Below are 24,623 nucleotides of genomic sequence, written 5' to 3' on the forward strand. Positions count from 1 at the left end.
TTTAAGGGAGCCAGGCCCTTCCTGGGATCAGTTCTCTGTCTGGAATAAGTTTTGAAGAGGGAGAGGAGTGGGGTGGCATTGAGGCGCAGGGCGGGGACCGGCTTTGAGGTTAGCTGATAGCGGGTATGTGGGTAGGAAAGCCTCTGGTGAATTTGGGAATTAAGGTTAGCTTAAGGAGTTATAAAACCGGAGTTGGAAATTTAGAGTTACTAGTGTGAGTCAGGTCCGTTTTATGTAGGTAAAGTTTGGATTAGGTCATTATTTTGTTTTCTGGCCAACGTTAAGTCAAAGTTAAGATTCAGGGCCGGGTTAAGGGTCAACACAGAAATTAAATTAGAAATCCAGTTTTAGGGATTAGAGAACATTAGCATGGTACCAGGGATAAATAGCGAAGGGATGGGTCAGCAATCAAGTGACAAAGGAGTTTTAGGCTTAGAGATCAACATTTGGGGTTAAGGTCGGGGAATTTGGTGCTAGGGGTAAAAATTAGATCAATATTAGGGACCAGGGATTGGGTACGGGTGTCTGTTAGGAAAGGGATGAATGTTAAAGCCAATGTTAGGAAACAGGAAACAAATAAGGGTCAGGGTTAATGTCAGGAATTAGGGTTAGTTTTAGGGGGGTTCTGGTTGAGATTAGGGCAGTTGACCTCAGATAGATAAAATTTAAGAGATTGGCAGTAGATACATGCATTCGTTTTGCGGGGAGGTCTCATTCCTCCGTAGTTTCAGGGGTTCTCTAGCCCAGAGATAGGATAAACTAATTTCAGGTAGGGTTCTGGGCTTCAGCTACAAGTGCAGGTTTCTGGGATTCCAGCTTCTTTATTCTGCTCTCTAAATCCAGTGCTCTTGCTGTGGTCACCACAGTTGAGGGACAGGGGTCCCGTGGACTGTGTTGTTTACAACATAGGAGGAAGGAATGGGACTGGGACCCAGGAGATGTACAAGGCCTAGACATAATTGGGGGATTACTTAGGGAGAGGGGACTATGATTAAGGGAAGGCTGACCATGGAAACACTGTTGCCACAGGAGAAAGAGATGACTGAATCGTCTGAAAGTTCAGCCCCACTGCCTCCCAATTCCCTCATTCTCTAGTTATTAAGTCCCCCCCCCGGCCCTGCAGTTCACACCCTCCCTGGATACCCCCTTTCTGCAAGCACAGTCCTGCATACAGAATTCTCCCCTCATCTGTAACTCTCCCATACTTGTTCATCTTACCAACGGTTCCCAGCTGCAGTTCTTCCTCCCTTCCTGTCCGAATCTGCACCTCCTACCATATTTTGCCCTCCCAAATCTGAGCTTTCCCATCATCTTAAAGCACTCTCCCACACTTTCCCCCACTCACCCACCTGCATAGCTCCTGGTCATCTGCTGAATACCGCTCCCCCCAGCCCAACATAACTGTCAAGTACCCCCAGGCCCTGCTACATGCCAGCCCCTGGTGCTAAGCCTCCTTAAGTTCTTGGTCCAGTTGTAGATCCCCTTCCCCCACTCCCCAAACAGAAAAGAGGAAATGAGACCCAAAGAGGAAACTGGGTCTTGCTGATCCCACGCCCAGCCAGGCCACTGACCACACCCCCATTTCACTCCCAGCCTGACCCTGCCACTGACCACAGCACTATCCCCTACCCAGTGTGACTGGTCGTGCCCTGTACCCACCCACCGCCACCAGCTCCAGCTCTGCTTGTAGACTGCCAGTGTCCCTCCGCTCTCCCCCTCCTCCCCATCCCAGCCTTATATAGCCACTGGCCACAGCCCCATCTCTTCTCAGCCTCCTGCAGCCTGATCTGACCTCTGACCTCACTCTGTCATTCCCTGACTTATAACTGTTTTTCCCCTTCCCCTAGCCTGATCCAGTGACTGATCATGTATGTATTTTTCCTACCACCATCTTCCCCAGCCTTTCTCTACACCTTGTCTTCCCCATTTCTAGTCCAATACAGTCACTGACCTCATCCCTTCTGCCCCTACCTGGTGCAACCCACATCCCCATCTGCTGTGCCCCAGAGCCTCATCTTCATATATATACCCAGCTTGACCTGATCTTTCCTTCTCCCCTTCCCAGTTCCTTATGTAAACTCATGCCACCCCAGCCACTGAGTGGCTACTGATGACAGAAGCTGTGGGACTCCAGTCTGACTTTGGGCCCAGGTCCCTGAAGGTTGACAGGACAGACTGCCATCAGGTCCTGACAGTTCTACCTCTTAAAACTACAAATGAGTGACATCCTCCTCTCTACCATTCTAACTGCTGTCATCACTTCTCACTTGTGCTAATGCACTGTCTTTCTGACCAGTCTCCAAGGTAACTGCCAGAATTATTTTCCAAAATCTAGTTCTGGTTCTGTCCCTTTTCTGCTCAAAGCCTCCCGTGGCCTCCTGGTGCCCTCCAGTAGGTAAAATACTCCTTCCTCTCTAATCCTCCCCTGCCTTTCCACCCTGACCCGGATTTCCCCATCGCTGCTCCCTTGCAGGTACCCTGTGCTTCAGCCAGCCTGCCTGCTCACTTCCCTGAATGCTCCTCCGTGATTTCCTGCTCCTCCACCTTTGCTTATGCTCTTCTCTCTGCCTGGAATGCTACCCCTGACTCACCTCCGGCTGGCGTAGTGGAGACAGCTTGGGCTTTGGAGTCAGAGAGATGTGGGTTCGGATCCTGGCTTCACAACTTCACAACTTACTAGGCTGTATGACTTTGGAGAAGTTCCTTGAACAAGTGTTTAACGTCTTTGCACCTCAGTTTCCTAATCTGTAAAAATGGATATAATGGTATCTTGCTGGGTTGTTGTAAAGATTAAATGAAACTATGTATACAGAGAAATTGACATAATCGTCAATAAAAGGTAGATCCTTATGATTTTTATTATCTTTATTTAAAGTCCTAACTTCAAATGACACTTTTCACAGAGACTTTTTGGTCCCTCTTCTCTAACCTAAAGGGATCTCTCCCCTGAGCACACACCTCTTGACTCTGACCACATCCTGCCCTGTATTATAATTCTGTATTTAGCTTACCCACTCAACTAACTGGGAGCCCCTTGAAAGTGAAGGCGAGGACTTGCTCTTCTTGCTTCCCAGTCACTGAGAGTTTGGCCCGGGGCCTTTTTCACAACAGACCCTCAGAAATGCCTGTTGGATGAATGGAGGGAGAATGTGTAATGGGAGGAGAGATGTTGGGGCAAGTTGTTCTCTTACGGATAGAGGTGTGTTTGTGGAGAAGCTGTGTGCATGGGATGGGGTCTTTACGGGAAGATAATGTGGTTGTGATGGGGTCTGTGTAAGGGACTCCATGTTTGAGATAACGTGTATGTGGAGACAGTATAAGTAGGTTTGTGATAAAGAGCTCTGTGCATAGACTGGGGTGCAGTTGGGGAGATGAACATGCATAAATAGGTGTAGGTGGTGCGGGGCTATGTCGAGGGAGATCAGGTCCAGCCCTTCAGCTGCCCAGTCCACCCCGAAGTGAGCCTCCAGCAGCCTGAGGCCGGATATGTCAGTCTCACCCACAACCACCAACCTCCCCCCACCCCCCACCCCCCGCGGTTGCGGCCTCAGAGGCCAAATTTGGTAACAGACTGAGTGTTACTCCCCCAACCCTCATACGTTCTGACTTTGTTTTCAGCTTTCTCTCTCCCTTGTCCCTTTCTGTAGCTCCCTGTCTTTCTGCAGCTCCCTTTGTGGGTATCTGTTCTGACTATATTCCCCATGTACCCCAAATTCTTTACCCCCCGGTATACTTACATTCCATTCCTTGCTGGGATTTGACCTCTGTCCTCCATCCCACCCCCCCCAATTGCCCAACTCCTCTGGAATGCATCTCAGGAATGCCTTGAGGGAGGAGGAGTTCCCTGGGAGGGGGATGGGGGGGGCATTGTTGCTGTTTCATAAAACATGGTGGAAAAGGGAGCAAAGTTCTCAGGCCAGAGTAGGATCTGGATAGCTTCTCCCCATACTTCCAAGGACCTTGTTCTCTGCCCTCATCACCCTCAGTTCACTTCTCAGTTCCCTTTCCTCCCTCATCGTCTTGTAGCTCTGTGGGTGTCCACTCAGGACCAGCCTGGGAGTGAGGGTAGGCATGACTCATCTCCCTTATCGGGGTCTCACCAGAGGTTTCCGTGCTTGAAGAAGAAGGGGGTGTTCATATGTCCGGAGGAAATGGGGGAGACATGCAATTTCAACTTAGGGTGGAGGGTCCTTTCAGTCCTGCTCTCAGCTCCTCTGACGACTCCACTTCACTGACCCTCCAGCCCTCCAGCAACCCCACAGCCAGGTCTGTCAAGCTACTGGGAGAAGTGGCCGAGGAATGGGGAGGTGGGCAGAGAGCTGGGGAGACTGGAAGAATCCTCATTTGTTTGGAAATAAAGATAGAGAGCGAGCTGTGGTTTCGTGGGAGACTCTGGACTGTTCTATAAGGTCAGAAACGGTCTATCAGATCCCTGATCCACACCTTTCCCACATAGACCTGTCTCCTGTTTCTAAATTATCAGTCTCTTTCACCTCATCCTTCCTAACCTCTTCACCCTCCAAAAACCTATCCCTTCCCAACTTCCCTGGTTCTCTACTGGCCACTGTGTCCCAGCACCCCCACCCGTTTCCAGCCTTCCCCCGGTCCTGCGTTTCCCCACTTGGGGCTAGCCAAGGAGGGTTTGCCAGGAGGGGAATGGGCAGCCCGGATTTGCTCATTCTCTTAGTTGAGAGGAACCAATCCCTATACCAAACTGGGTCACATCACCAGCTGCCAGGCAAATTGTGCCCTGGGTGCCACCTGCTACCTGCAAGGCTTCCTCCAGCCTGCTGAGATGTGGTGCCAAGGAGGGCGGGAGAGGTCACAGTGGGACTGATCTTGAGCTGCAGTGAAAACACCATCAAGGGAGGTAGTGAGGCGGAGGGCAGAGTTTGAGAAGGACTTACTGAAGACAGGAGAGCATGTGAGGAGCTGTCGTGAGGACTGGGTATTCACTTGGTGACTTGAAGCAAGAACCAAGTTAGAGGGACTGGGCTCTTCTTCTGACCTGCCTTGAAACTGCCCCACCTGCCCCACCATGGTCTGATATGCATTCTGCAAAACTGAGGAGTTGACTAGTTTCTGAGATCCTTTTGGATTAGAGAATCATCATTCTAGCTCGACCGCCAGGGAAGCCAAATATGGGGCCGGGCTCCCTGGGAAGGCACCTCCCTCTCCAGTTAGACGGCTCAAGCAGTCGTGTTTGGTCTCCCTGCTGGGCTAGCTAGAGTGGGTGTTTGCAGCCTTCAGGATCTCTTGGGAATTACCTAACATAACGTCCTCATTTTGCAGAGAAGGAAGCTAAAGCTGTCAGAGGGGAGGTCACATGATGAGTCAGGGCAGAGCTCTGAAAATCCCAGACAGGAAAAAGCCAGCAAGACCTAGTGAGAGACAAAGAGAGAAGAAGACTGGACCAAGAAAAGATGAAAACAAGGCAGAGGCAGGGCTGGGAAAGGAGCAGGGTAAGGGACAAAAGGGAGATACTTGGCAGACAGAAGGGAGGCACAGATTCTAGTGGTAGGGACAGGACGGTGTCCTCAGGGAACACTGCATGGCAGACCAGACTCCTTCACATATCTTAGGTGGTTAAGATTGGTTCCTTTGGTATAAATAATCTTTCACTTTTTAAAATTCATAAATAAAAACAACTACGTTATTATTTGCTCTGGTGGGTCCCTTTCAAAAACACCCCTCCCGGGGCCCCATCTGGGGGACCTCCTCTCCTCTGATGAGGATGTGCGCTAATGCCCTGGTGCCACGGGCCAGGTCGAGCCAGGCTGGAGAGGAGAAGCTGCCACCATGGTTGCACTCTCACTGAAGATCAGCATTGGGAATGTCGTGAAGACGATGCAGTTCGAGCCGTCCACCATGGTGTACGATGCCTGTCGCATCATTCGTGAACGCATCCCAGAGGCCCTGGCTGGCCCTCGTGAGTCTGAGCACCCCGGTGGTGGGGGTGGGAGTCTTCGATCCCTCCTTGTTCCCAGGCTCTTGGCTTTAAGGGATGACCCCATCGTCCCTCAAGGCTACTAACCCCTCAGGCCTATGCTCCGTGGTTCCCTCTCCCCTTTAGGCCCCCGGTCCCTGGGGAAATAGTAAGGGGCAACCGCGCAGCCATCCAGCCTCACTGGGGTCCTCGTGATTCTGAGGTGATCCGTCCTCTCTTTTAGCCAGCGACTTTGGGCTGTTCCTGTCAGATGATGACCCCAAAAAAGGTATATGGCTGGAGGCCGGGAAAGCTTTGGATTACTACATGCTCCGAAATGGGGTGAGTATCACTTCATCAAGGACCACCAACATCCCCTACTCCACCTCCTCTTTTCAGCACCCATATCTGTTGTCCCTGACCCTCTCCAGGCTTTCTATCACAGGCAGTCAAAATAACCTGCTTTTTGAGTGAGCCACCACAGTCTTGCTGTTAGTAATCTACTTTCCTCCCCTCTGGCCATGGAAAAAGGAAGTAATACCTCTAGCTTCAAGTGGGCCCCTCCTCCTATTCCTGCCCGAACAGGACACCATGGAATACAGGAAGAAACAGAGGCCCCTGAAAATCCGTATGCTCGATGGAACTGTGAAGACTATCATGGTGGATGACTCTAAGACTGTCACCGACATGCTCATGACCATCTGTGCCCGCATTGGTAAGGGGTCTCGGTGGGGCTGAGGGCTGGGGAATGGAGGCTCCAACTCTGCCAGAAAACACGGATGCAGTGCCTGGGATGCTACCACCCCTCCCCCTCCCCCAGGCATCACCAACCATGATGAATATTCACTGGTTCGAGAGCTGATGGAAGAGAAGAAGGAGGAGGTGACAGGGACCTTACGAAAGGACAAGACACTGCTGCGAGATGAAAAGAAGATGGAAAAACTAAAGCAGAAGTTGCACACGGATGATGAGTGTAAGCGGAAATAGAAAAAAAGAGGGCCCTGGAAATGGTCGGGTGGGGGGAGCAGGGGACAGCTCTATATTCGTTAGTTATGGAAAATCTGCTTTTGCAAGACACTGTTTTAGATGCAGGATCAGTAATAAAACAAAGTCTTACTCATGGAACTTAGCAGTGAGAGAAGGTAGGAGATGAAGAATAAACAAAAAGCAAAGAGCAGACAAGACAGGCGCCCTAAGGGCTTGGCATTGAGGGGACTCTGTGTCCCAGTGAACTGGCTGGACCATGGCCGCACGCTGAGGGAACAGGGAGTGGAGGAGCACGAGACGCTTCTGCTGCGGAGGAAGTTCTTCTACTCAGACCAGAATGTGGACTCCCGGGACCCCGTACAGCTGAACCTTCTTTATGTGCAGGTGTGGAGAGGATTTGCCCAGGGTAGGGGAGGTGGGGCGAGGGGGCAGAAGCACAGCGAAGGGTATCCCCGCACCCACACACGACGTCCACCGCCTTGTGTTCTCCAGGCACGAGATGACATCCTCAATGGCTCCCACCCTGTCTCCTTTGACAAGGCCTGTGAGTTCGCTGGCTTCCAGTGCCAGATCCAGTTTGGGCCCCACAATGAGCAGAAGCACAAGGCTGGCTTCCTCGAGTGAGTGACCCACATCCCACACCCTGTCAGGGCCCAGGACTCATTGCCATTGTGACCCCAACAGCCCTGCCCCCCCTCCCAGGCCTTCTCTCTCTGTTCCTCTTCTGATGCACCGGGGTTTGCCCCACACGGGTACCTTTTTTACTGCTGTCAGCTATTTGTCTCCTCACGGGCCCCATGTGGAACATGAATGTAGCCCAGAATCTCTTGCCTCTGCCCCATACCTCTCAAGCAAGCATGTAACCTTTTTGAGATTCTCTGAAGAATTTTACTGCAGTAGCCAGAGGAAAAAAGAACATTTCTCCTCGTGGGGAACATAGACTTAGAAAGCTTCACAAGTTTCATCCACTGATACTCCTCAGAATGTGTAGAGTTCAGCGTGTCTTGCTTAGCTTCCTACATGCATGGTCATCCTTCTACTGAGCTCCTTCTGCTCTTGGTTCCCTGCAGTAGTGCCCTGGACCCTCTTTTCCTCAGGGACTGAGCCTGCAACTCAGGTTCCCTCGGTCCCTTTTTCCCGTAGGGAGAGACACAGGCTGCGCTCCAGAGCTCATGCTAGGTCGTCTCGGTTTCGTGGATAATCCCGACTCTGTTCCCTCGAGCCTTCTTTCTCCCCAAAGATAACACTGTCCTAGACATTTCTTCACACCCCCAGGCCCACAGTCCATGGCCCACATTTCCCTGATGCTGTCCACTACATGCTGACCCTCCCTTTTCTGGTGTAGCCTGAAGGACTTCCTGCCCAAGGAGTATGTGAAGCAGAAGGGAGAGCGTAAGATCTTCCAGGTGAATGGGGGTAGGGGAAAGTGTTGGGGATGCCCCGGGAGCTTTGCTGCTTAATCCTAACTGACTGAATGGACCCCCACCCCTTCCTTGTCTCCTCCCACCCTGCTTCCACCCACCAAGCTGCCCTCCCACCTCTCCTGGGCCAAGAAAGCAGAAGACCTTTCATCTCAGCTCCATCACTGCATTTGCTGTGGAATTCAATATTCTTGTTTTCTTTTCTTTGCCTCTAACGTGGGATGACAGTACCTGCCCTGGGTAGGATTGATAGGAGAATCAAATGAGACAGTATGCCTGAAATTACCCTGAAAAGTATATCTTTGTACAAATGTGTTATCCCCACTTCTTGGATACTCAGCCCAAAAAGTCTTCTGTTTGACCTTCTGCTTCTTATCTGTTTATGTCTCCAGAACATCTGCAAGTTCTTTAACTATATTCCCTGAATTGTTGCTTCTGCGTATCCTTTGTCAGCCCCCAGCCTGTCACCCTCTCGTTTCTCATATCCTGCACCCCCTAACCTTTCCTGTGTCCCCCACAGTACGCTCCCATTGTAGTTAACGTCGCAACTCCTTGTGTGTGACACTATCTTCCTGCATTTTGTAAGCGTTTTTTCCCATTTCCTACTCTAAGGCACACAAGAATTGTGGGCAGATGAGTGAGATCGAGGCCAAGGTGCGCTACGTGAAGCTAGCCCGTTCCCTCAAGACATATGGTGTCTCCTTCTTTCTGGTTAAGGTGGGCTACAGACCCTTCTCATTGCCTTCCTTATTCCCGCTCTTATCCTTTCCCCTCAAAGTCTGGCCCTGCCCTTGTTCACATTTTCCATCATCCCTACAAGTCCCATTCTCTGCCTTGCTCTGACCTTGTGAAAACTTGCCCTGTTGTCAGCCCTCCGCCACGACTTCGCTCCGGACCCTGTGTTTTCCCTCTAGGAGCTTGTTCAGGCTCCATCCAGACACCCAGTTAGGCTCTCCCGTGCTCCTCAGCACCCCCTTGTGGTCGAGATCTGATGTGCTCATTCACACCTCTGTGTGACCTCTGGCCACAGCACCAATGACAACCTCTGCCTCACAGGAAAAGATGAAAGGAAAGAACAAGCTGGTGCCCAGGCTTCTGGGCATCACTAAGGAGTGTGTCATGCGAGTGGATGAGAAGACCAAAGAGGTGATCCAGGAATGGAGCCTCACCAACATCAAACGCTGGGCTGCCTCTCCCAAGAGCTTCACCCTAGTGAGTCTGGGCGCCCAGAGGGGAAGGGGCTTTGGAATTTCCAGGCGGGGGCAGCTGCAGAGGTCTCTCCCCTTCCTTGGGATAGGGCACTGAGTGTGACTCCAGAAAAAGGGAGAACTTTGTAACGATTACAGGACCATGGAGGTCAGAGTAGAGGAGATTTCCTGGAGAGTAAGTGATGCTTAAATGAAACAGTCTTTAAAATCAACAGGACAGAACCGTCACCAGCAAGCTGAGCTCGCAGGAAACTTGGGGAGAGGGAAGAAAAAGGTGATAGAAAGAAAAAAATAAGCCTCCTCTCTTTCAGCAGCAACTATATAATAGTTCCCCCCCCCCCAGCTTTATATTTTGGTGTGCTGGATTGGAAACTGATACCACCTTGATGAAGTGCCCCAGTGAGGGGATGAGAACTTCATAAAGGCTATCTTTCCATTTTGGATACTAGTGCTAACCCTCAATTGTGGTCATTTCAATGATAAATGTTTATGTCCTTCCAACTTTATTGTCATGGGGAGAGAACAGATTTCATGGATGGCATGCATGTGAAACTATGTAGCATAAAGACTGCTTCTCAGAAATAAAGTGTTGCCCTGCAGGGAGGAAAATAAACAGGAAATTGAAGAAGGGCGGGCTTCTCCCTAGAGGGCTATTGGCAGGGGAAGCGCTCACCAGCTCATCCGTGGGGCTCCCATCCTACCCTTTTCCATCCTGGGTAGATGGCGCCCCTCCCACCAAGCTCCCACCTTGTCACCCTAGGATTTCGGGGACTACCAAGATGGCTACTACTCAGTACAGACGACGGAAGGGGAGCAGATTGCCCAGCTCATCGCCGGCTACATTGATATCATCCTTAAGAAGGTGCCCACCCCAGCCTTCTCCTTATCTAACCCCACCTTCTACCCAAGCCGGTCCTTTCAAAGTGGGGACCCAGGTTCTGGAAAAAGGCTGACTAGGGGAAAGAAGAGGCTGCCGTTTCCTTGCCTCTCTTTTCTTTAATTGTTCCTTTTTCCTTCCTACAGAAAAAAAGCAAGGATCACTTTGGGCTGGAGGGAGACGAGGAGTCTACTATGCTGGAGGACTCAGTGTCCCCCAAAAAGTACGAAGGGAGCTGGGCTGATCCCATCCATCAGGGGCAGGGACGGCAAGGCCTGCCTCCAGTGATTGCTGAGGGGTGGGGAATCCCTAGGACGGTTCTTGAACCAGTCACAGGCTCTCATGAGACCTCACACGCCCCCTAGACCACAGGACCTGCAAAGGCTCTAGAGCTGGGTGGGAAGGGGGTGAGACCACAGAGCCCTCTGAGTGCTGCCCAGGGTGTCCCCTGCCTAGGTCGACAGTCCTGCAGCAGCAGTATAACCGGGTGGGCAAAGTGGAGCACGGCTCTGTGGCCCTGCCCGCCATCATGCGCTCCGGAGCCTCTGGGCCTGAGAATTTCCAGGTGGGCAGCATGCCACCGGCCCAGCAGCAGATTACCAGTGGCCAGATGCACCGAGGACACATGCCCCCTTTGGTAAGAGTGCATCCGCTGCCACCAGGGTACCAGGCCTTTCTCCCCCCCTCCCCCCGTCCCCGCCCGTCAGCTGGGCCCAGCCAGGAGCTAGGCAGTCTTTTCCCACGTCCCTGTTTGTATTCCTGTCCCTAGCCTCGAGTTCTCCTTTACCTTCTCTTGCCTCTAAGCATTCCCTGTTTTTCCTCCCCTTGTCTTGTAGACGTCAGCCCAGCAGGCACTCACTGGGACCATTAACTCCAGCATGCAGGCTGTCCAAGCTGCCCAGGCCACTCTGGATGACTTTGACACTTTGCCCCCTCTGGGCCAGGATGCTGTGAGTATGGGAGGGAGGAGAGGCCAGCCGCGCTAAGGCTGGGACTCCCCGGAGGGGTTGGGGTTAACCAAACCAGGCAGATCCTGAGCTTTGCTTCTCTTCTCTCTCTCTCACTCTCTCTCTCGCAGGCCTCTAAGGCCTGGCGTAAAAACAAGATGGATGAATCAAAGCATGAGATCCACTCCCAGGTCGATGCCATCACAGCTGGTACCGCCTCCGTGGTGAACCTGACAGCGGGTAAGCCGGACTCCGAGTTCTCTGTGTGGCGGGGAGGGGAGAAGGAGCGAGCGCGGGGAGCACGAGCGTGGCGGGCTCCGGCTGGGACCGCACCTTGGCTCAGGGAAGAGACTGTGTCAGGACGGGTGTGTGACTGACGCCTCCGTGCGCCTCCCCGGCCCGTCGCCTGGCCTGCCCCCCCTCACCGCGCTCCTCTCCCTCCCCCTCCCCCAGGGGACCCCGCGGAGACGGACTACACAGCGGTGGGCTGTGCGGTCACCACCATCTCCTCCAACCTCACGGAGATGTCCCGCGGCGTGAAGCTGCTCGCTGCCCTGCTGGAGGACGAAGGCGGCAGCGGCCGGCCCCTGCTGCAGGCCGCCAAGGGCCTCGCCGGGGCCGTGTCGGAGCTGCTGCGCAGTGCCCAGCCAGCCAGTGCTGAGGTCGGGGCCCCGGGCTGGCACTAGGGAGGAAGCCCAGAGGAGACGGGGGCGGTCCAGGCTGCGGGGTGGAGGCGTGGGGCCCGTGGGCGTGTAGGACCCAGGGGCGCGTGGGCAGGGACTGGGCAGCTTCTGACCGGTGTCCGCTCTCCACAGCCCCGTCAGAACCTGCTGCAAGCAGCTGGGAACGTGGGCCAGGCCAGTGGGGAGCTGTTGCAGCAAATTGGGGAAAGTGATACTGACCCGCACTTCCAGGTTGGTGACTTACCCAGCCCCTAGAACATAAGCTTCTCGGAGGTGATCTCCGACCCTGAATCTAGCTCCTAATCCTGTTACTACAAATTGACTTCTGAGAGCCAATCTGGACCTCTTGTTTGCAGGGAATGACACTGGGAACCTCCAGTCCTTTTTTTGGGGGATGAGAACTCAGAACCCCTGAGTCAAGACTAAATCTACTAGTTCACCCTTGGCTGACTGTTATTTTGTAGCCGCCTGTCATCTTTTTCTTGTCTTCCCCATATATAGCCCTTGTCCCAACTTAACATCTTGAAGCCCCCTCCATGCCACCCTGAGGACACTGTCCCTCTAGCTGTCCCCTTCCCCACCCAATGCCAGTTTCTTCAGCTGACTTGTCATCCTGGATTTCCCACGCAGATATGTGCACCCAGAGGGGCTGGGGCTCGATCTCCCCCCGATTCCCCCACGGTAACGGCCTCTGGCCTGGGCCTTCCCAGCTTTGTCCTCTCTGAGCCGCATACACTCGCTCTGCACCTCTCCCCCCCCCAGCCTCCTGGGGGAGCAGAACATGATGGGAGATGGGTAGGCATGCCACAGGCAGGGCTTGGGAAAATGGGACCAGGGAGGGTTGTACAGGGTCTCGTACTCCAGGGTGACTGCTTCCAACCAAGATTGAGAAGAAATGGAGGAAAGAAGCTGGGGGTGGGAGGGACCCCAAGAGGTATCTCTCTCCATCCCATTGTAACAGCACCGCCCCTCCCTCCCCATCGCCGTCCGAGTGTATCCGCCTCATGCATTTCTCCCTTTGGTGTAGGCTCTTGTTTCTTTCGGTGTAGGTTTGTTCCTCGGTGGGGGATCTGTCCTACTGGGTGCTCGAGGCAGGGGCTTGGGGTAGCTTCTGGTTGCTGCTGCATACGCTGTCCTATGATTGGAGTCAGTGGGAAGAATGAAACAGCTTATGCCTCTGAGAAGGGTCCATGGATTCCAAGCCCGATCTCAGGCCCTGCTGACAGCCCTTTCCTCCCAGGACGTACTAATGCAGCTAGCCAAGGCCGTGGCAAGTGCTGCAGCTGCCTTGGTCCTCAAGGCCAAGAGTGTGGCCCAGCGGACAGAGGACTCGGGCCTTCAGACCCAGGTCATTGCGGCAGCAACACAGTGTGCCTTGTCCACCTCCCAGCTGGTGGCCTGTACCAAGGTGAGCCCCAAAGGTTGCGCTAGCCTGCGCCGAGGGGGATGCTGCCGCACACAAGAGCCGTCGTTGCACCTCTTCGGCTCCTCCTTACCTCTCCCAGTGACTGTCACAAACACCACAGACACCCCACCGCGCGACTCCTTTCCGTGGCCTTCGTCTCTTACTCGCAGTTTGCCTGCAGGTGGTGGCCCCTACGATCAGCTCACCTGTCTGCCAGGAGCAGCTGGTGGAGGCCGGACGCCTGGTGGCCAGAGCCGTGGAGGGCTGTGTGTCCGCCTCCCAGGCAGCCACAGAGGACGGGCAGCTGCTGCGGGGGGTAGGGGCAGCGGCCACGGCCGTCACCCAGGCCCTGAATGAGCTGCTGCAGCACGTGAAGGCCCACGCCACGGGCGCTGGGCCTGCTGGCCGTTATGACCAGGCCACTGACACCATCCTCACCGTCACCGAGAACATCTTCAGTTCCATGGGTGACGCTGGTAAGGACACCACTCCTGGGAAGACGACGAACCCCAGTGAGGCTCCCTGAGCCCAGTGGACATTCAGTCCTTGCAGACCCGCCACCTCCCCCTTAGGACTCAGCATGGGAGGCTAGATGTTCGGTCTCTGAAACCTCTAGTTTCTCGTCTGTAAGCGGGAATACGATCCCTGTTCTGCCTCCTCTGGTGCGTTTGGAGAATATACAGAAGTGCACGCAAACACAGCTGGAGGTTGGAAGGCGGCCTTATTAAGAGCCAGCCTTCCCCACCCCCCCTACCCACTCACCCCTAAAAGCCTTCACGAGGAGTATCTTACCTTCTCAAGACGATTTGCTGAAAATACCCATTAGAGACTGTCTTCCTTCCCATGAAAGCCCACCAGGAAATCTCCCTCTGCAAGATCCTAAACTCAAAAAACAATAACTCCAGGGGAATCCCTTCGAGAACCTTTGTGTCTCTTTAACTGTCCTCAAGAGCACTGTCTACCTTGTCTGCACCCTTTTCCCCCACCCCTGCCACCCTCGCAGTATCTCTGGCTTCCTTACCTGATCGTGGCCTGTCCTCTCAGGTGAGATGGTACGACAGGCCCGCATCCTAGCCCAAGCCACCTCTGACCTGGTCAATGCCATCAAGGCTGATGCCGAGGGGGAGAGTGATCTGGAGAATTCTCGCAAGCTATTAAGCGCCGCTAAGATCCTGGCTGATGCCACAGCCAAGATGGTGGAGGCTGCCAAGGTACAAGGCCTTCTGTGCACACTCCCAGACTGAGACCTGAAGGGAAGTAGAAAGGTCCGGAAGGTCACCCTGTCCTGATGGGAGAGACCCAGGAAAAGCAGGAAATACATGAGAACAAATAGAAGCACTCAGGAAGTAAATGCGCCCCAGGCTTCAGGTGGATGGCGGCCCAGGCCTCGAGCCAGTGTGGCCTGCTGGAGTGCTTGCTAACTGACAAGGCAACCGTGCCCCTTTTCCTCCCCCAAGTCCAAGGTCTGCTGTCCTTACTTTCCCCTACTTTGCTGCCTGCTTCCTGGTCTCTCCTGGGAATGCACAGTCAACAGTGCAGAGAGAGACAAGGCAGGGGGACATAGGGACACAAGGTGCAGAATACTGTCCGGAAGAAGCCAAGAGGCTCTCGTACTCCCTGAGCTCTGGGGCTCCTCAGTTTGCAGGAGTAACTAGGTCCCCGGATGGGGTTTTTGAGATCCCTGCTCTGAACTGTGTCCTCCCTGTCCCAGAGAGCCCTCCTCACGCCTCACTTGCCAGTGGCATTTTGTGGGGAATAGGGAAAGACCGATGGCTCTCCTCCCCCCGAGAGGGAAAGAAGACATAGTTCCACCTAAAGAGGGTCCAAAGGGAATCCAGGGCCCCCCTGCACTTCCCTTGCGCCTGCCTGAGGCAGCTCATCTCAGCTGTGATCACCTTGAGTGCGGGTAGTTAGAAATGACTTGGGAAAATGTTGGAGTCTGGAGGGGCCGGAGCAGAGCTTAGCTGGGGGCCGCAGGGACACTGAGGACGCGTGTCTCCCCACTTCTCGCAGGGAGCCGCCGCCCACCCTGACAGTGAGGAGCAGCAGCAGCGGCTGCGGGAGGCGGCCGAGGGTCTGCGCATGGCGACCAATGCGGCTGCGCAGAACGCCATCAAGAAGAAGCTGGTGCAGCGCCTGGAGGTGAGGCTGGCGAGTGAACCGGGAGCAAGAGTGTGGGCGCTGTGGGAGGAATGATGTGCAGAGAGAGACTCGATCGGCATTTCCTCGTGGCGTAGCACGGCCAGGATGGGCAGGGACTGGGTGGGGGACCGCCTGGGGCTTGTCCTAACCACTCTGTCCTCACAGCACGCAGCCAAACAGGCTGCGGCCTCAGCCACACAGACCATCGCCGCGGCCCAGCACGCAGCCTCCACCCCCAAGGCCTCTGCCGGCCCCCAGCCGCTGCTGGTGCAGAGCTGCAAGGTGAGACTCGGTGGGAGGAGGTGTGGGACGGGGGACACTTTCCCCTGGTCTGTGGCGAGGTGGCTGTCATGACCTTTTCCCCCCACAGGCTGTGGCAGAACAAATTCCACTGCTGGTACAGGGCGTCCGAGGGAGCCAGGCTCAGCCCGACAGTCCCAGTGCTCAGCTGGCCCTCATTGCCGCAAGCCAGAGCTTCCTGCAGGCAAGGCACCCTCTCCCGCCTCTCAGACAAGACTCTCCCCACCCTGAGTCCCCGAGATCGCCCGCAGTTTAAAGCTCCACCAACAGCCTCCTTCCCAGACAGAGCCACAGTGCTCACCGTGTCCTAACCGTCATCAGTCCCTGTACCCAAGCAGATGGTACATTCATCTGCCCGCCTGTTCCCCAACAGCCAGGTGGGAAGATGGTGGCTGCTGCAAAGGCGTCCGTGCCAACAATTCAGGACCAGGCTTCGGCCATGCAGCTGAGTCAGTGTGCTAAAAACCTTGGTACCGCATTGGCCGAACTTCGTACCGCTGCCCAGAAGGTATGGGAGCTGGCTGGCTTTGGAAAGTGAGGGTAGGAGCACCTGGATGGCGCAGTCGGTTAAGCATCCGACTCTTGACTTCGGCTCAGGTCATGATCTCAGGCTCATGAGATCGGGCCCCGTGTCAGGCTCCACGCTCAGCGCAGAGTCTGCTTAAGTTTCTCTCTCCCTCTCTGCTGTGTGTGCATGCACATGCACACGCTCTCTTTCTCTCTCAAATAAATAAATATTTTTAAAAAAAAAGGAAAGGAAGAAAATGAGGGTGGAGTTCTGGGATGATGGGGACTCTGCAAAATAACCTAAAACAGGGGTAATTATATAGCCTGGGGCATCAGTGGGAAACAGCAGTACCTCCGGTACCCAAGCCCCCTTATCACTGTAGGCTCAGGAAGCGTGTGGGCCTTTGGAGATGGATTCTGCACTGAGCGTGGTACAGAATCTAGAGAGAGACCTGCAGGAAGTGAAGGCAGCAGCTCGAGATGGCAAGCTTAAACCCTTACCTGGGGAGACCGTAAGTATCCTGAAGACCTCATTCTTGGGCACCTGGGTGGCTCAGTCGGTTAAGCATCTGCCTTCGGCTCAGGTCACGATCCTGGGGTCCTGGGATGGAGCCCCACATCGGGCTCCTTGCTCAGCGGGAAGCTGCTTCTCCCTCTGCCTGCCGCTCCCCCTGCGTGTGCTCTCTCGCTCTTTGTCAAATAAGTAAATAAAATCTTATGTAAAAACAAAACTCGGATGCCTGCGTGGCTTAGTCGGTTAAATATCTGCCTTCGGCTCAGGTCATGACCCCAGAGTCCTAGATCGAGTCCTGCATAGGGCTCCCTGCTCAGCGGGGAGCCTGCTTCTCCCTCTGCCTGCCGCTCCCCCTGCTCTCTCTCTAAATAAATAAAATCTTAAAAAAAAAAAACACCTCATTCTTAATCAAACCCTGAGGTTTTCTTTCCCACCTGCACTCCAGAGCTGCCCAAAACCTTCATTTAAACTGCCAGCTGATCCCAACTCGCTTCTCAAGTTCCCATTTTCCGGTTCTTTCTGCCCCTGAGTCTCCCACTTCATCCCTAGATGGAGAAATGTGCCCAGGACCTGGGTAACAGCACCAAAGCAGTGAGCTCCGCCATTGCCCAGCTGCTGGGGGAGGTTGCCCAGGGCAATGAGAATTACGCAGGTATGTGGAGGGGCTGGGGAAAAGGAGCTGAAGGAGGGATGGAGCTGACAGAGGACGCCACAGGGATCGGGGCCGGGCAGTAAAGGCGCCTTTTCCCTTCATCTCCCCAGGGATCGCAGCTCGGGATGTGGCAGGTGGGCTGCGGTCACTGGCCCAGGCCGCTCGGGGTGTAGCTGCCCTGACGTCAGATCCTGCAGTGCAGGCCATTGTGCTTGACACAGCCAGCGACGTTCTGGACAAAGCCAGCAGCCTCATCGAGGAAGCAAAAAAGGCAGCTGGCCATCCAGGGGACCCTGAGAGCCAGCAGCGGCTTGCCCAGGTCAGGTTTGGGGAAGAGGCCACTTCCCCCTACGGCCCAACCTGCCTGGAGCAAAATCCATCCACACTGATAGGCACCTTCCCAGGTCTGCTCTTGACAGCTCCTGTCTGGATTGCACCCTTTCTCTCAGTCTTGGTAGGAGGGTCTCAGTTAGCCTGAGGCAGGGGCCTAGCTGAACACCAGGTTCGAGACCGTTTGATCATTATCACTTGATACCCTAACTTCAGCCCCTTCAGCTACACACCCCCTTTCCTCTTCACTTTCGGAGGCAGTAGATCGGTTATTTCCCATGTCCCCATGAGTGGAGGAGGGGCTCTCCCAAACTGTTTCCATTTTGGCAACGCCTGTCTCCTTTTCCACCTCAGGTGGCTAAAGCAGTGACCCAGGCCCTGAACCGCTGTGTCAGCTGCCTGCCTGGCCAGCGAGATGTGGACAATGCCCTGCGAGCAGTGGGAGACGCCAGCAAGCGACTCCTGAGTGACTCGGTAGGAAGACCAGGGGAGGCACGTAGGAGCTGAAGAACTCCAAGCTTCTCCTTCCACCTCTGGACCTCTCCTTGACCTTGACTTCCCAGATTTACCCCCTTTCATTACTCCCAGGCTCTGTGCCCACCTCCCAGCGCTCCTTGACCAAACTCTCCCTCGCATCGCTCCCCATGCTCGCTTCTGACTTTCTCTCTGACCCTGCAGCTTCCCCCCAGCACCGGGACATTTCAAGAAGCTCAGAGCCGGTTGAATGAGGCCGCTGCTGGGCTGAATCAGGCAGCCACAGAACTGGTACAGGCTTCTCGGGGAACCCCCCAGGACCTGGCTCGAGCCTCAGGTCGATTTGGACAGGACTTCAGCACCTTCCTGGAAGCTGGTGTGGAGATGGCAGGACAGGCCCCGGTATGAAAAGGCACAGGGTCCGGCTCAGGGGTTAGGCGAGAGGTACCCGTGTGACTGCTCAGTCCTGACCTTGCCTCCCTCCCTCCCTTCCTCCCTCCCCCTCCCCAGTCTCTAGCAACATTTGAGTGTCTGGGACGGAAGAGCCCTTTTAGAGACAGATAAGAAAGGACTGACTGGACAATGTGTTGACCTTTTCACCTTCAACAGAGCCAGGAGGACCGGGCCCAGGTCGTGTCCAACTTGAAGGGCATCTCTATGTCTTCAAGCAAACTCCTTCTGGCTGCCAAGGCCCTGTCCACAGACCCTGCTGCCCCCAACCTCAAGAGTCAGCTGGCTGCAGCTGCCCGGTATGTAGGAGCTGGGAAGCCCAGCCCGGCAGTGTTGAAGAGACTGGGGAGGGGACATTTCATGAGAAGTCCCCGCTTAGGAGTGGTTACACACGAAAGAGAAACAGACACTTCCCGTGTATGGAGGACCCAAGAATGATGGCCTGTGCGTGCACCCACTCAACTTTCTCTTCCTCCCAGGGCGGTGACTGACAGCATCAACCAGCTCATCACCATGTGTACCCAGCAGGCGCCAGGCCAGAAAGAGTGTGACAATGCCCTGCGGGAACTGGAGGTGGGCGCTCGGCAGGCTGCGTGGTGTGGAGGCTGAGGACGGTGTTCTGGGTCTGGGGGTGAAGGAGGTGTCTTGAGTCCTACTTTGTCCTCCCCCTGTCCAGACTGTCCGGGAACTCCTAGAGAACCCGGTCCAGCCCATCAATGACATGTCCTACTTCGGCTGCCTAGACAGTGTGATGGAGAACTCAAAGGTAAGTGCGGCAAGGGGCCCAGGAGGGCTGGTGGCAGGAAGAAGGGACAAACCAGCGGCTCCTCCGCCCCTCTCAGGACAGGGACGGACTCTCCCGATACCCTCTCTTTCTCAGGTACTGGGTGAGGCCATGACTGGCATCTCCCAAAACGCCAAGAACGGGAACCTGCCTGAGTTCGGGGAGGCCATCGCCACAGCCTCCAAGGCCCTCTGTGGCTTCACCGAGGCAGCCGCACAGGTTATTCCCCTGCGACGGTCCCCACACGCTCCCCTGCTTTCCCTCCCCCGCCTCCTCAACAGCCTGACGCTCCTGTAGGTAACCAAGAAGTGATGTTTGCAAAACCAACTCTGTGGAAGCTGGGTTTCTTTCCCCTCGGTGGAGATGTTTGTCAGCAACCATAGAATACCAACAGTTCTGGTCGCTGTCACCCCTGAGCCCCTGGCACCTTGGGTTAGGATGACACTGTCCAATCAGTGGCCCTTTTCCAGCCCTGGCTTTCTTGGTATATGCTGACTGGCATATGCAAGTTCTTTTTCACATAACTATCACTTTATTAAAATAGTACCAGTGACTACAGTTCCAGTTAATTGAGTCACCACTTTGCCTTTTTATGCAGTTACGAAGATTAAAACAACCTGTTCGCTGTGAGAGTATTTTGCTTTAGTACATGAACCCTTAAGGCAGGCTGGCTTGAGAGTTCATCTCAGACTGTTTCCCTGAAAGCCTACTAGCCTGCTCCCTCAGTCTCCCCTACCTCCCTTTGCCCTGTTCTGTTGGGTGGCCTATTCTAGATGGTATGACTTATTTCTGGAAAAGCAGAGAGAGGAACAAGTAGAGCGACCATGTGTTGAAGTATAAATCAAACCTTCTGCTGGTCATCTAATCATAAAAAATCGTTGGCAACCGTTACACCCATCCCTTCCCTCTCTCCAAATCTCTGAAGCTTGGAGGTGTTGTAAATATCAGTGGTCGTAACAACCTGCAGAGTTTTCGGACTCTTGCATAGGGGCTTTGCATGCGTGCACGTGTGTGTGCGTGCCGGGGCAGTTTTCAAACCTTTTTTGACTTCTACTTAGAGTAAGCAGTACTTTTTACCTTACAATCCCCCAGATACACATCTACACAGAAGTTTGATGAAACCCTTACCATGTGGTTATCCTTTTATTTTTTATTTTTTATTTTTTTTACCTTTTCAACTTCTGAAATGTTCAAACACATTTAACAGGAGAGGTTTTTTCTTTTTTTATAGTGCTACTATCATTTGTTAATATACCTCTGCTCACATAGGACCCTGGCTACTAAACTTACCCTTACTCCACTTTGTCGCCACTGTCAGTAGTCGGTCCCACCTGAGAGATGGTCTTTCTTCCTCACCCCACCCCCACCCCTCTCTCTCCCCAGGCTGCATATCTGGTGGGGGTCTCTGATCCCAACAGCCAAGCTGGGCAGCAAGGACTGGTGGAGCCCACGCAGTTCGCCCGTGCAAACCAGGCAATTCAGATGGCCTGTCAGAGTTTGGGGGAGCCTGGCTGTACGCAGGCCCAGGTAACTTAAGGGAGCAGGTGCTATGGGCAAGTCTGGGAAACGGTGCCCGGCCAAGATGGACTGGCCCAGGAGGGAGATGTGGGAGATGTGCGGGCGTATCGCTGACCTTTCACACACGGCTTCTCTGGGGGTAACTGTCTTCTCCTGCCATGTTTCTTGTCACTCTTAGTTACTGCTAAGTTCAGAACTTCTCTGTAGACAGTTTGAGTTCACTCTCTTACTTACCCTACTACAGTTTCTCCATCAGGGTGGCCGTCTTCCATCTCCCCCTTCCCACACCCTGTTCATCTTTGGGTATCTCTGTCTCCCAAATCTTCACTTTCCAGGTGACTCCATCTTTCCTAACGAGACTTGCAGAGGTCTTGCTCTCCTTCCCCCATCGCGCAGGGCCCCTGCCCTCATCGTGGCTCTCCCGCACGTCTGTCTCCGCAGGTGCTCTCTGCGGCCACCATCGTGGCCAAGCACACTTCCGCGCTGTGTAACAGCTGCCGCCTGGCCTCCGCTCGCACGGCCAATCCCACCGCCAAGCGCCAGTTCGTACAGTCGGCCAAGGAGGTGGCCAACAGCACAGCCAATCTTGTCAAAACTATCAAGGTTGTCAGCGTTTGAGATTGCCAGCCTCCCTCTGACCGTCCAGTCTGCTCTCCCCCGGTCCCTGCATCAGTCCCTGGGGCCTTCTACCGCAGCCCGTCTGCCTGAGCCCAGGCCCTTCCGTGTCCGTACCGGTCACCAGCAGCCCCTCCCCACCCCCTTAGCCCGGGAGAGGACGCCTGCGCTCCGCCTCCCTGGCCTGCAGTCAGTCCTGAGCTTCTGTCCCTCCCCCTTGCAGGCACTTGACGGAGCTTTCACAGAAGAGAACCGTGCCCAGTGCCGAGCAGCAACGGCCCCTCTGCTGGAGGCCGTGGACAATCTGAGTGCCTTTGCATCCAACCCCGAGTTCGCCAGCATTCCTGCCCAGATCAGCCCTGAGGTGAGGCGATGTGAAGGGAAAACCAATGGGCCGGCTGCCCCCTCATGCTTGCAGGAGTCTTGAGACTCACCTCCCTGCCTCCTCTCTCCCCAGGGCCGGGCTGCAATGGAGCCCATTGTGGTCTCTGCCAAGACGATGTTGGAGAGCGCCGGGGGCCTCATCCAGACAGCCCGGGCCCTAGCGGTCAATCCCCGGGACCCCCCGCGCTGGTCGGTGCTCGCTGGCCACTCCCGGACTGTCTCAGACTCCATCAAGAAGCTCATTACAAGCATGAGGTGTTGCAGGGGCAGAGAACCAGTGTGGCTAGGGAACACAGAGCAGAACAGGGGGAGGGTAGTGCAATTAGGTGGGATAGGCTGTTGTCCAAGATTTGGGGGGTATGGGGAAAGATAGACTAGCCTTGTTTTAAAGGGCGGTTCGTGGTTTTGGAGCCTATGATGTGTCTACAGGGACAAGGCTCCAGGGCAGCTGGAGTGCGAGGCGGCCATTGCAGCTCTGAACAGCTGTCTGCGGGACCTCGACCAGGCTTCCCTCGCTGCTGTCAGCCAACAGCTTGCTCCCCGGGAGGGAATCTCTCAAGAGGTAAGGGGGAAATGGGTTATACGGAAGGTTGCATCTGGGGAGAGAGATGGCAGACTCGAGGAAGAGGGGGATCCAGGAGTGTGCCTCATGGAGACGTCAAGGGTACAGGAGGAACGTGCCCAGGGGAGTGAGCGAGTTCAGTATGGGAGGAGGTAGCAGGCCCTGTTCCAGGTCCCAGTCAGGGCTCAAGTTCGCTTCTTTCCCAGGCCTTGCACACTCAGATGCTCACTGCAGTGCAGGAGATCTCCCACCTTATCGAGCCACTGGCCAGCGCTGCAAGGGCTGAAGCCTCCCAGCTGGGACACAAGGTACCCGGAGAGACAAGTGGGGAGTCCCGGGGCAGGGCAAGCGAGGGTTCCAGGCCCAGCTGACCTCCGCTCAAACCCCTCGCCTCAGGTGTCCCAGATGGCCCAATACTTTGAGCCACTCACCCTGGCTGCGGTGGGTGCTGCCTCCAAGACCCTGAGCCACCCGCAGCAGATGGCGCTCCTGGACCAGACCAAAACCTTGGCAGAGTCTGCCCTGCAGTTGCTGTACACAGCCAAGGAGGCTGGCGGGAACCCCAAGGTACTGAAAGTGGGAGGGAGGGGCTGCTACCAGGAAGAGGTCAGAGAAGCAGAACACCAGAGCCCCCCTCCGCTCACTCGCTCTGCCCCCCAGCAAGCAGCTCACACCCAGGAGGCCCTGGAGGAGGCTGTGCAGATGATGACAGAGGCCGTAGAGGACCTGACGACAACCCTCAACGAGGCAGCCAGTGCTGCTGGGGTTGTTGGCGGCATGGTGGACTCCATCACCCAGGCCATCAACCAGGTTAGAGTCCTTGGGTGCCTGTGGTCAGAGGCTCCCCTGGGCCAGGGTCCCTGAGCTCAGTGTCAGAGACTCTGATAGTCTTTCTCCTTTCCCCATCCGCCCCCCTCAGCTAGATGAAGGACCAATGGGTGAACCAGAAGGTTCTTTTGTGGATTACCAGACGACTATGGTGCGGACAGCCAAGGCCATTGCGGTCACCGTTCAAGAGATGGTGAGTTTGGGAGAGTGTAAGAAGGCCACCCCCAGGGAGCTTAGCGTGGGCATAACTTTACTTCTGTCGTCCCCAGGTAACCAAGTCAAACACCAGCCCTGAGGAGCTAGGCCCTCTTGCTAACCAGCTGACCAGTGACTACGGCCGCCTGGCCTCCCAGGCCAAGCCTGCAGCTGTGGCTGCTGAAAACGAAGAGGTAAACATGGGGGCAGCTGCCGTGAAGGCCTTCCCCGCCGCCCCTCACAGAAAATCGCAGTAGCGTGCCCTCGTCCCCATCGTGTGAGCCTCTGGGGCCGTCCCACCCTTACTCTGTCTAGCCTTCTTTAGAAGGGGAACACCCCCTCAGGGCCATTCCACTGAAGAGTGATCAGGGCTCGTGTAGGGACAGGATCAAAGTCATGGGGATAGAGGAGACAGCCGACAATCTAGAGATTTCCTGGTCTGCCGACACCCCTCTGGGACTGTGGCTGCTTCTCTGCTATCCTACAGGTCTGTAATCTCTTCTTAGTTCTTCCTTGTTGCAGACCCAAGTTCTTCCTTCCCTAAGCTCCTGGCTTTCCAAGAAAGCAAGTAATTGGATCTTACCACCACACACCTAATCCCCAGCCCCAAACCCCTCCTTAACCACATCCCGGCCAAATTGTAATCCGTGGCCCTCTGATTCAAATACCCCAGCATAAAGTGCTTCTCCCCCACCTCCTCACTGGGCTTAACATAATCCTCACCAGTTGGTGCCTACATGCTATTATTTTCCATGTGTAGGAGGTGACCTCCTGCCTGAAGGATGTGAAACAGGAAATCTGCGTGCTGGCACTTTTTCTCACCACCCCTTTAGTCTACGATGCGTGTTCTGTTAGGTCCTTCGTGACTCCTCCAAGCACAATGGAGGTCCCCGAGTGCCATTTGTAAAGGCCAT

At 54.8% G+C, this 24,623-nt stretch overlaps 1 protein-coding gene across 2 annotated transcripts in view; it reads left to right on the forward strand.

The window, feature by feature from the left end:
* Positions 1 to 24,623, forward strand: part of TLN1 (talin 1) — a 32,045-nt gene that overhangs the window by 650 nt on the left and 6,772 nt on the right. Inside the window, exons 1-43 of one of the 2 annotated variants that reach the window (XM_032396734.1) lie at positions 5,196 to 5,462; positions 5,767 to 5,929; positions 6,171 to 6,268; positions 6,512 to 6,641; positions 6,747 to 6,899; positions 7,155 to 7,297; positions 7,406 to 7,533; positions 8,259 to 8,319; positions 8,947 to 9,051; positions 9,391 to 9,546; positions 10,303 to 10,404; positions 10,566 to 10,642; positions 10,876 to 11,056; positions 11,256 to 11,369; positions 11,498 to 11,606; positions 11,820 to 12,028; positions 12,182 to 12,280; positions 13,290 to 13,457; positions 13,636 to 13,930; positions 14,499 to 14,665; positions 15,468 to 15,596; positions 15,762 to 15,878; positions 15,967 to 16,080; positions 16,270 to 16,404; positions 16,787 to 16,915; positions 17,467 to 17,569; positions 17,680 to 17,888; positions 18,254 to 18,373; positions 18,578 to 18,775; positions 18,983 to 19,122; positions 19,303 to 19,396; positions 19,500 to 19,589; positions 19,704 to 19,826; positions 20,991 to 21,134; positions 21,567 to 21,728; positions 21,964 to 22,104; positions 22,198 to 22,379; positions 22,554 to 22,686; positions 22,893 to 22,994; positions 23,083 to 23,253; positions 23,347 to 23,496; positions 23,606 to 23,707; positions 23,784 to 23,903. In XM_032396734.1, the coding sequence (XP_032252625.1) occupies positions 5,424 to 5,462; positions 5,767 to 5,929; positions 6,171 to 6,268; positions 6,512 to 6,641; positions 6,747 to 6,899; positions 7,155 to 7,297; positions 7,406 to 7,533; positions 8,259 to 8,319; positions 8,947 to 9,051; positions 9,391 to 9,546; positions 10,303 to 10,404; positions 10,566 to 10,642; positions 10,876 to 11,056; positions 11,256 to 11,369; positions 11,498 to 11,606; positions 11,820 to 12,028; positions 12,182 to 12,280; positions 13,290 to 13,457; positions 13,636 to 13,930; positions 14,499 to 14,665; positions 15,468 to 15,596; positions 15,762 to 15,878; positions 15,967 to 16,080; positions 16,270 to 16,404; positions 16,787 to 16,915; positions 17,467 to 17,569; positions 17,680 to 17,888; positions 18,254 to 18,373; positions 18,578 to 18,775; positions 18,983 to 19,122; positions 19,303 to 19,396; positions 19,500 to 19,589; positions 19,704 to 19,826; positions 20,991 to 21,134; positions 21,567 to 21,728; positions 21,964 to 22,104; positions 22,198 to 22,379; positions 22,554 to 22,686; positions 22,893 to 22,994; positions 23,083 to 23,253; positions 23,347 to 23,496; positions 23,606 to 23,707; positions 23,784 to 23,903 (5,805 nt within the window). In that variant the 5' untranslated portion in view covers positions 5,196 to 5,423. Of the gene's footprint in view, positions 1 to 5,195; positions 5,463 to 5,766; positions 5,930 to 6,170; positions 6,269 to 6,511; positions 6,642 to 6,746; positions 6,900 to 7,154; positions 7,298 to 7,405; positions 7,534 to 8,258; positions 8,320 to 8,946; positions 9,052 to 9,390; positions 9,547 to 10,302; positions 10,405 to 10,565; positions 10,643 to 10,875; positions 11,057 to 11,255; positions 11,370 to 11,497; positions 11,607 to 11,819; positions 12,029 to 12,181; positions 12,281 to 13,289; positions 13,458 to 13,635; positions 13,931 to 14,498; positions 14,666 to 15,467; positions 15,597 to 15,761; positions 15,879 to 15,966; positions 16,081 to 16,269; positions 16,405 to 16,786; positions 16,916 to 17,466; positions 17,570 to 17,679; positions 17,889 to 18,253; positions 18,374 to 18,577; positions 18,776 to 18,982; positions 19,123 to 19,302; positions 19,397 to 19,499; positions 19,590 to 19,703; positions 19,827 to 20,990; positions 21,135 to 21,566; positions 21,729 to 21,963; positions 22,105 to 22,197; positions 22,380 to 22,553; positions 22,687 to 22,892; positions 22,995 to 23,082; positions 23,254 to 23,346; positions 23,497 to 23,605; positions 23,708 to 23,783; positions 23,904 to 24,623 lie in introns of those variants that run through there. The other variant, XM_032396735.1, reaches the window with a different exon arrangement.

Source organism: Phoca vitulina, unplaced genomic scaffold, assembly GCF_004348235.1.
Source record: "Phoca vitulina isolate PV1807 unplaced genomic scaffold, GSC_HSeal_1.0 scaffold94, whole genome shotgun sequence".
Classification (NCBI taxonomy): domain Eukaryota; kingdom Metazoa; phylum Chordata; class Mammalia; order Carnivora; family Phocidae; genus Phoca; species Phoca vitulina.